This window comes from Gadus macrocephalus, chromosome 14 (assembly GCF_031168955.1).
Source record: "Gadus macrocephalus chromosome 14, ASM3116895v1".
In the NCBI taxonomy this organism is placed as follows: domain Eukaryota; kingdom Metazoa; phylum Chordata; class Actinopteri; order Gadiformes; family Gadidae; genus Gadus; species Gadus macrocephalus.
This window is the reverse complement of record NC_082395.1, coordinates 7,870,033-7,880,669: the sequence shown is the minus strand read 5'-3', so window position 1 is coordinate 7,880,669 and position 10,637 is coordinate 7,870,033. Positions and strand designations below refer to the sequence as shown.

Sequence of the window (10,637 nt, the reverse complement as noted above, 5' to 3'; positions counted from 1 at the left end):
TTTTTTACAGGTGCACAAGAAAATGGGCCTGGTCAGAACTGAGTCTGACGCAAAGCAACAGAGAGGCCTACATACTGTATACATACATCTAAACAACCTTTGTGATCTATTACGTTTCGCTTTTATATTCACTAACTCCATCTAGTGGAAGAAAATATGCAACACATGAACGTCTCACAAAACGGGACACATCCAATTGACAAGATGTCACATTTACTTTTATTGTAAAGGTGATAATATTCAAAAATATTAATATGTTAAGAGGGAAAGAGTAAAGATAAGGAAAGGGGAAACATCTAGAAAACATCTACACATGACTTTGGTAAGAATCCGTCATTCTTATCAAAAAATTCACACTAAAAATAAGAAACTCCTTTTAGAATGCTGTGAAACCATAATTTTTCTAGTCTACATGTACAGTCAAATAACTAGGTAAAAAGTCATGAGGGCCCTTTAGTCTCCTGGAAAGGAAGTTACTTTGAAGGCTTATAAAATACTGGAATGGCTGTGCTTTCTGTTTTGGAACATACACGACGGAGAGAAGATTACCACAGGGTATAACAGTACTATCTTATTTAATTAACTTATATTTCATAATCAGCATTATTCAATGTTTATTTTACCACAACAAGTTTACAGTAATTTTGAAAAGGAATCGTGTGTGTGTGTGCGTGTGCGTGTGTGTGTGTGTGTGTGAAAGAGCATGTTTAAATGTACAACAATAGAATCAGTATGGTTTGAATCCGGGACTCACATTTACTTTGCCTCTTCCTGTTGTTATGGTTTTCAATTCAACTTTGTTGGCAATTCAAACCAACTGCAAAAAAACAATGAACCACTGTTTTCAAACATTTTTAGAAAATGCAACAGTTTCAAGATCCACACTGGATTCAAACTCAATACAACTCAACAGTGTGCCATTTCAGCCCTAAATTGAGTGCATTGGATCACCGGGTGACACTGTGCCACACTCTTTTCCTTCCCCGGGCCTCTTTTGTGTACCTCCATAGTTCCACCCCTCGTTCCCCTCTTTCTGCGCTCCTAACAGGGATGCACGTTGCACGCCCTCATCTCCTTCCTGTCCTTGCAGCTGGGAAGCTGGGCGCTCCTGAACCTCCGCTTTGCCGTCATCAAGCGCTCCTCGATCCCATTGCCACACAGCTTGGTACAGTCCGTCCAACTGGACCACGGCCTCATTTTACATCCTGGGAACATACATTAAGGGGGGGGCAAAGAGGGGGGGTTAAACTGTTAGAAACGGTTTTGTTTCCAAGTTCAAGTTTTTTATACTTCAGACAGTGGAGGAGGGTCCTTGAAAGTGCCAGACCTGGGTGCTCTGTGGTGACCTCCTCGCGGCCTCCTCCCTGCTTGCTCCTTCTCTTCTCCCGCTGCTCCTTGCGTCTCTTCTTCTCCTCCGGGCTGCCCTGGCCACGGCTGCACTTCCTCACCTTGCACTTCTTCCTCTGGACGGTCTCGGGGCAGGGGTCCCCGCCGAACTGGGGCTCCAGCTTTACCACGCGGTTGCGGATCATGTGGCCCTTGCCGCAGGACTTGTTGCAGTCGGACCACTCGGTCCAGTCGGTCAACAGGCAGTCTGTGGCTGTGTGGTGGGGGAGGAAGGGGGAGGTGGATGGAGCGGACTTATGATTCTCCACCAGTGGGTCATTTTTAAGTGGGTCTCAGAGCCTATGGCAAACAATATTTAGAAAGAAGCCTTTGATGCAACACATTTTTTAATGTTAATATTACATATTTCGATTGCTTACTTTTGAATGGGAGTTTAGCCCAAATTGCTTAAGCTTTTCCTTTGCTCTACTTTTTTTAACAGTACAATAAAAATTTGCAATATTGGTATACATTTCTTTATGATGATTTAATGACTATTGACACATGCGGGTCCGAAGTCTAGACCAGTTGAGAACCACTGGATTAGAGGCTGGGTCCCCTTGCTTTCATTAAGCGTCTTAGAGTACCATATTAAGCGCTATATACATTTTATTTATTATTATTATTACTTTGTTGGTTTGAGATTGTGAGGCGAACGTCTATTCCACCCTAACAGGGGGAGAACAGTTGTAAGAGAGAAATAGACAGCGATCGATCTCTCCCAAACTGCCCCTACTTATAAACAGGCTGAGACGGTTGTGAGCTCAGAGGTTCTAGATAAACTCTAGCATCTCGATAGACTCTGTTGAATTTCTCTCTCATGTATACAGTATTTGTATTTTATGCACAGGATGGGAATCGAATGACACCGCCGCTCACTGTGATCATCATGAATCCATCGCTCATTGTGATCATCAACGCACCACAGCTCACTGTGATCATCGTGATGATCATAACAGCGCAGCCCATTGTGATCATCATGCACACACATCACGTGCACGTGTTCATGAGCGTGACTTACGGCATTCGGGGAGCATGCACTTCTCCACCTGCTCCAGGTCCTCTGTGCACTCGCCCAGCTCCACGGGGGACTTGAGCGTGCGCTGCCGTGTCCGCAGGCCCTTCCCACATGTCACGCTGCAGTCGCTCCAGTCGGACCACGGAGTCAGCATGCACGGGATGGTGTCTGCGCAGACAGCGTCAGCCTCAATCAGTGTGTGTGTGGTGTAACGTGTGTGCGCGCGCGCGTGTGTGTGTGTGTGTGTGTAAAAGTGTTGTGTGTCTGTATGTCTGTGTGTGTGTGTGTACGCGTACGTGTGCCTGTGAGTGTGGGGTGTGGCATGTGTGCATGTGTGTGTGTGCATGAAATGAAAGACCAGCCTCATAGACATTACCCTGATCAATCTTACGATAAGATCAGACGGGAAAGATCAGGGGAGAGCGAGAACGCGGTCCCCCGCTGCCTGAAATTATACAGTCCAGATTCTGATAGTATGAGAATTTGCAAAGGCTGAGCCTGGCCCATGTGGTGAACCACCTTCTAGATCCTGGTACCACGAGACTAATGTGAGCGTGGACCATGTGGTGAACCACCTTCTAGATCCTGGTACCATGAGACTAATGTGAGCCTGGCCCATGTGGTGAACCACCTTCTAGATCCTGGTACCACGAGACTAATGTGATATGACAAAGGTCTAGATTTAGTCATTTAGAAGAAGCTTTAATAATAGGAATTCACTGTTATTTATCAATGTAATTTGTAAAACTTTATAATAAGGGTACATTTATAATCCTTTAGTTAACTTGACTTCACGCCGTAATAAGCATTAACTAGCAGTTAATTAACAGTTAATTAAGGATCAAAATATCATGTGAGAATAGTGTTCATGGTGTTGTATGTGACTATGGTTCTCTGTGTACAGCCTGCTCGTAACTAATTGCCCCAAGTGGAATTAATAAATTTGTGTTGAATTGGATGTCAAATAAGGTTATGGTGTTAAAGATTTCATTTTATACATTATTTAATAGGGTTAGGCTAAGGTTTAATCCCCTTACCTTTATCCTAACCCGAACCTCAAGGTTAGGCTAATGCTATATATTAATGCTTATTACTGCTTTAACTAATGTTAAAGATGAGATATTATACCACCAGGTGTGCTGTTAACATAAACGGCTGATAACGGCTAATCACACTCACACCTGGTGGTATAATATGTCACCTTATAGAATGGTTAATTAATGTACCCTTATTGTAAAGTGCTACCATGAAATGAAAGAGCAGGTAGGGGTCGAGGCATCTTACTCTACACTAGGTAGACCTCGAACCAGAAGGTCATTTTATCCGGTAGGGTAGGGGGACCAACTAGCCTCCCCACTCGAGCCACCTATTCGGCTAACCAGCTAGAGTCAGGTGAGCGAAGGTTTCATCAGAGTGATGGAGGGGCTGCGGGGGTGGCCGGTGACGGTGTCATCACTCACGGCATTCTGGCATCATGCACTTCTCCACCTCCAGCACCTCCGCGCTGCAGATAGATCCATCAGCAGGGGGCATTTTCACCATGCGCTCCCTCCTCTTCATCCCCAGGCCACATGTAGCGCTGCAGGCGTCCCATTCGCCCCACTCGGTAACCAGGCAACTGCTGGGGTCTGGGAGGGAGGGAGGGAGGGAGGGAGGGGGCGAGGCGCGGGGCGTTAGAAGCACTGTTAGCTGGAAGTCATGCTCGGTTTGAGGTATTTATGTACGGCTCATTCAGAGTAGGAGGTTACTACATAAGGATTCCAAACCAGGTAACCAAGTAGTGTCTGTTTGCATGTCTTTAACTTAACTGATATTTCAGCATTCAACCGTTTCCATTTATTTTAGTAATTCATTTTACCCCCTTGTTGTTCTTATCTAGGTGTGTTCTGTACTGTAAACGACAATTTAGCGTTTATTCATTAAGAATTTTAGATACGTCATGAATGAGTATGTGTGTTGCATCTTGTTTTAGGATGCCTACAGGTATGACTGCAGACATTGGGGTTTGAACCCAGATCCTTTTGCCTCAGAGCCAAACAACCTGAGCACTCGATATACCTTGGTTCCTACTAAAACCACTGTAATCAGCTGTTAAAAACACACACGCTCACCCCTCTATATACCTGGCCCTTACTAAAGCCACTGTAATCAGCTGTTTAAATCAAACACCCTCACCACTCTATATTCACAGGCCCATACTAAAAACTGTAGACCCAATTATCATTGAATAAAATAAAGAGTTTTGGCAGATAATCAATGGACCAGAGGGTCAGTACCAGTGGGGGGGGTGGAGGAACTCACTGCATTCAGGGTTGACAACACAGCTGTCGGTCTCCTCCGTGGGCATGGAGCAGGCGGAGCCGTTGTCGGGGAACTGCTTGACGTAGCGCTCCCGGGAGCGCACGCCCTGACCACAGGAGACGCTGCACGGGGACCAGGTGATCCACTCAGACATCATGCAGGTGGACGCGTCGGCTGGAGAAGGACACACCCAGGGGTGAATGAGTATGCGCGTTGCATCTTGTTTTAGGACGCCTACAGGGATGACTGCAGACATTGGGGTTTGAACCCAGATCCATTGGCTCGGAGCCAAACAACCTAACCCCTCTATATACCATGGTCCCTACTAAAGCCACTGTAATCAGCTGTTAAAAACACACACGCTCACCACTCTATATACCTTGGTTCCTACCAAAACCAATGTAATTAAAATCAAACACCGTCACCACTTTTTATACCTGGCCCTTACTAATGGTGTGTTCCTGAATCTGACATAGATATACATTAAAACAAGGGCTAGAATAAATTGGCAACCCAAAATGATGATAGTTGTGTGATGTTTGACAAACCGGGACCCAGATACCTCATGCATACATCATTCTCATTGCTCGCTGCTGACATAAGTAGTTAACCTGTTAACCATTTTTTAGTTTGCGTTGTTTTGAGTGTTAACAGCATCCTTGTTTACAGTTGTCAATGATAGTATTCCATCTTACCTTAAATAGAAGGACATACAATTTATTCATAGAGTTTTGTAAAGGGCAACGAATGATGTAAAGTTACTGTGAGACCTTTCCCTGTCTCATGCATTTAGAAGGATTATTGATTATTGCCACTGCTGAACATTGTATATGCTTCATGCAACAACATCCAAAACATTACTGCTAGTCACATGACATTTCTACACAGAGATGTAGTAAGTAAGGAATATTGTTTGGTACCAAATTCATGAGGGATTCTGTGCATGGACCATAATAAAATGTAAAGCTTGATTTGAGTTTCAAACGGCCATGCCAGTAGCTTTAGACGTGCTTGATATACAAATGAGCAATGGGTGCTCTCTGTTTTCCTGACTCCAACATTCATTTTGAAAAGAATTCTGACCTTTAAGAGTGTCAGCTAATTAATCAAAACATTAACTCTGAAATGCTAACAAATGCAACAACCACTCAAACAGAGAATAGAGAATCTGCTGTTAAAATCTGAAAATAGCAGCGCATGCTTGTGCAAACCAGAAAATAGAGACTTTGGCCCTGCTTACACAATAAACGTAGCTATAGATCCTACAACCCTTTTGGTTTCTAGCATGTATAACTAGATCAAATAAAAAATCTGTTCACACCAAGGGCAATTCATCCATCAACAGCGACAGTAATAATTATCATCGACATTGTGACAGAAAAAATTTGCCTTGACGATGTTATGTCATTACAAAAGACATGAACATGATTGTTTTGAACATGATTGACAACTCCCAGGTCAGCCCCGGGCCCTCACCCTCATCGCTGCAGCCCGGCCCCATGCAGGGCTCAAAGTCCTGGGTGTGTGGGCAGGGCACGCTGAGGTCCAGCTGGGCCTTCAGCATCCTCTGCCTCATCCGCTTGCCCTTCTCACAGGTGGCCGAGCTGCATGCCGACCACGGGGACCAGTTGGAGTAGATGCACGTCTCCGGGGTGTCGTCTGCCGGGCGGACGAGGTTCAGAGATATGAGAGAGAGGGGGGAGAGAGGGGGGAGAGAGCGAGAGACAGAGAGAGGGATTCATTTTTGTCGCCAAACACGATTTTCGTAAAGTTTAAGAAAAAAAGATAAGAGAGCGAGAGATTGATGTTTGAACATTGCTATCTTCAAATATGAAGTTTGGAGGGTTTCAGAAAACAGAGCGTGAGAGAAAGAGAGATAGAGAGTGAAAGAGATGAAGTATTGTATGTGGCTGTTGGAAACTACGGCTATTGTAAGGTTTAAGAAAAAAAAAGAATGAGCGAGAATAAATCAGCCGGAGATGAAAGGATAAGGGTCTGGAGTGACTGGGGGGCGTATGAATAGAGTGAGAGTGGAAGAGGGCTGGGGAAGGACCAGTGATTCAGACCTTCTTCTTTCTCCTCCTGGGCAATATCTGCCACAATGTCGTCCACATTATCTGGTACAATGTTGCACTGCTCGCCCTGGAGAAACACACACACACACACACAGCCTGATGTTGCAAATGTACACCACTCACGTAGCTCTTAAGAGAGAGAGAGCGAGACAGAGACAGACAGACAGACAGACAGACAGACAGACAGACAGACAGACAGACAGACAGACAGACAGACAGACAGACAGACAGACAGACAGACAGACAGACAAAGAGAGACAGAGAGAGAGAGACAGAGAGAGAGAGAGAGAGAGAGAGAGAATCAGGTTAAATCTTTAATTTATATCTATAGAATCAGCTCAGCAATACATATTCTATTTCATCCCTGACGAGCTGTAGCTGCATGTACAAAACAACAACCTCCTTCCAATAACCGATATTACTACAGTCGACCATATAAAAGCACAGCCAGTGCAGCATAATAGTCATTCTTTGTTCCCTACAAAGAGTAAGCAGCACTTTCCTTCCTGTTATGTTTCCCCGAAACTCTGAAACAGCCATTCATAACGGTTCATAACGGTGTGTGTACTATATTTATACTCAGTGGGGGAATGGAAATGTGTTTGCGTTCTGCTCCTCTGGGCAATCCCTGGAGGAAGGAAGACTGGAGCTGAGAGAGAGGCTGTGGAGCAGGGGGAACAGCTGCTATGCATCCACTCGCTATCTTAGAGCAGCAGCGTGTCTGTAATTACCGTCTTGGGTGGGCTTTTATTCAATCCATTGATTTGGTGTAAGTGCAGCCATTACCGCAGTACGGGACGGTCGGACTACTTTACCGCTGAGGCCCAGCTCCTCCGCTACAGCCCGTGTGACCATCCACCGTACCTCCTCTAGAGGGGGCACAACTATCAGCAATCTATGTGTCCATCGATCCGACAGGAAGGGAGAGATTACAACGGGCATCGGAGATGAGGTCTGGTGAGTGCCGTCTGTTTACGCTTCGCTTTGAAGCGCTCAACGGCCGACCAGTGGACCAGCGGAAACCATGGAGCAATTCCAGTTCGGCGGGGCTGTTAATCTACTTTTGACAACACAGCGCTGCAATAAGGAGGGATGAGGGCGCAGGCCGGGGTGGAGGGCAAAGGGAGGGCCAACAGAGCACAGCTTAAGAGTTCAACGGTTGAAGATAGACGTGCCCAAGTGCTTCAGGGCTTGTAGAGGGAGGCAAAAAAAAACAACACTATATTCAAAAACACACACACAGCCACTCCAACAAAGGAGACGAGGGTGATAAGAGCTGTGTGGGAGGGAGAGCAGATAGTGGGAGGGAGAATTCACCGCTGCCGTGGCCCGGCAGCGGAGGGAAGAGAGAGAGAGAGAGCAACATCTAAGAGACACGCTGTGTAATGGCGCCCCTCTTCCATTTTAAGGAGGAAGAGGCAGGTGGAGGAGAAGGAAGGCAGATAGAGTGGCTGAGGGCAAAGTTTTACCGTATTTTTTGAATCACAAAATGGGAAGGTATTTGGAAGCCCTGCTGTTTTGTCCTGCACTTAACGTGGGGAGCGGGGGGGTTGAGCGGACTGACCTGCGCAGGCATTAGGTCGGCAGGACCCGACACACCACGGCCTCGGACCAGATACCTGTCTCCCTGCGCTCCCCTCATCCATCCTCTTACCTTTCCCTCTTTGTGGGATTCTCGGGTACAATGACTTTCTGAAGCCATCTTATTAGCAGACAGAAGACCCCCCTCCCCTTGTCTTCACCCCTTTTTAATGACGTGGATACTCGTCTCCGCACTATAACATCCCTGAGAAATTATCCAAAATTCCAAAAACATCGAGGGCTAGTACTTAGGATTGTCACGATAGGCTATTCATTTAACAACCACTTTTCAGTCTATAGAATGTAATAAATCACTGCGAAGGCCATTGCATTGTTACCACAGTGCAAAATGATGTCTTAAATGTTCTTACTTTATATGAAAAGCACCCAAGAAGAAATAAACTATTCCTTTTATAAGGATCCAACAAATGTTTGTAAGTTCTACTCAATAAATAAATTGATCATATCTAAACCTAATAATTGATTATTTAAATTAGTCTCAGTCGATCTTCAGTCGATCGACTAATCGACGAAACCGACCAATCAAACGCAGCGCAACATACAGTACATCGGTGCACTTTTCTGCTCCTTCAAACAACACATTGTGTGGTTCCCATTCAGAGCGAGCTCCGCAGCCCCCACCCCGCCGCTTGTTTAATGCTCCGGCGTACAGAGCCGTAGCTCAGCGCTGGGAACTCCAGAGTGATGGGAACATGAACACCGGCCGGGACGTGGGGGGAATACACAGAGGAGGCCGTGGAGGCGGGCAGACCTTCCTGGCGATGCGTTCCACCACCACGCGGGCCACGGGAGTGATGGCTCCGCCCTCGGGGTCGTAGAAGGGGCCCTGCGGATGGTCCAGGCTGGTCAGAGGACGGATCTTCTCCGGGGCCTGGGTGAGCTTGTTAGGGGACTGGAGACGAGAGGGAGAGAAGGGAACAAGAAAAAGAAAAATATAAAGAGCAGAGAAGGCACACACCCTCAGCCAACCACCTCCTTACGTGTTTGAAGTCAACAACAAACGACTTTTCCCGGAAAAATGATACGAGTACGGTTTTCGAAAAAGAATAAAAGTTCAAGCCAATGTCGTCCAAAAGAAGCAACACAAAGTAACACAAAGGACGAGGCACAAAGTCAGGGAACTGGGGCTGCTTTGATGTGGGGAGTGCTGGGCGCGCAGGGACGGTTTGTGGTGGGTGGGCAGGTCGCCTCTATTAGTCAACAGCAAAGGTCTTCCAGTGGGGGGGGGGGGGCTGATAGAGGCTCCACAGCCAGGGGCTGTCTGGAGGACACCGGCACAAGCCATCCATTCAACCTCCTGCTGAGACCTACGCAGCCAGCCTCTGTGTTTATTTTTGTGGTTAAGTGTGTGTGTGTGTGTGTGTGTGTGTGTGTGTGTGTGTGTGTGTGTGTGCGTGTGCGTGTGTGTGTGCTGAGGGATTTGTGTGTGTGTGTTTCTGTGTGTGTGTGTGTTTCGATGTGTGTGTGTGTGTGTGTGTGTGTGTGTGTGTGTGTGTGTGTGTGTGTGTGTGTGTGTGTGTGTGTGTATGTGCGCATGTGTTTGCGTGTGCATATGTGTGTACAGATGTTCATTTGTGTATAGTTGCGTGCGTTTGTGTCCCTGTGTGGGTTTGTGTGTTGGTTTGTGTGCGTGTGTGTTTGACATAAATTAGGGCCAGCCAAAACAAGCAAGGACGCATAATAGGGTTTATCTGTCATTCCCTGGGGATCAGCCAACGGTTCCTCCGGCTGCAGTGATATGATTTAAAATCACACACACACACACACACACACACACACACACACACACACACACACACACACACACACACACACACACACACACACACACACACACACACACACACACACACACACACACACACACACACACACACACACCCTCATTCATTACTGCTGGCCGGAGGCTTTTTTCGAAGACAGAAGTCCTCAGCTGGAGGTAAGGGGAGGCTGAGGGGTGAGGTGAGAGAGGGAAGAGGTGAGGGAAGGGGTGAGGTACCGTGTGAGCGCCTGTGCTTGTCCACAGAGCCAGGGACACGGTGACCACGGAGAGGGAGGGAGGGGGGGGGGGGGGGGGGTGGGGCTGGGGGGTGGCTACAGTGGGGTGTGTGCGCCGTGCTAAAGAGGGAGTGCGGCGACAGGGACGGGGACAGGGACAGGGGTGAGGGTTAAGGGGGGAGGCGGTGTTGGGTGGAGGGGGGGGGGTCGCGGGTGTAATGAGAAGGTCAACGCGGCCGGAGCAGAGAGCGATGGGT

At 47.1% G+C, this 10,637-nt stretch overlaps 1 protein-coding gene across 1 annotated transcript in view; it reads right to left on the bottom strand.

Moving 5' to 3' along the window:
• Nucleotides 1-200: 200 nt before the first annotated feature.
• Nucleotides 201-10,637, bottom strand: part of spon1a (spondin 1a) — a 50,958-nt gene continuing 40,521 nt past the window's right edge. Inside the window, exons 9-16 of the mRNA XM_060071457.1 lie at nucleotides 9,134-9,274; nucleotides 6,772-6,847; nucleotides 6,182-6,364; nucleotides 4,706-4,879; nucleotides 3,865-4,032; nucleotides 2,408-2,572; nucleotides 1,328-1,600; nucleotides 201-1,205 (exon numbers count right to left, since the gene is read on the bottom strand). Of these exons, the coding sequence (XP_059927440.1) occupies nucleotides 1,042-1,205; nucleotides 1,328-1,600; nucleotides 2,408-2,572; nucleotides 3,865-4,032; nucleotides 4,706-4,879; nucleotides 6,182-6,364; nucleotides 6,772-6,847; nucleotides 9,134-9,274 (1,344 nt within the window). The 3' untranslated portion in view covers nucleotides 201-1,041. The remainder of the gene's footprint in view (nucleotides 1,206-1,327; nucleotides 1,601-2,407; nucleotides 2,573-3,864; nucleotides 4,033-4,705; nucleotides 4,880-6,181; nucleotides 6,365-6,771; nucleotides 6,848-9,133; nucleotides 9,275-10,637) is intronic.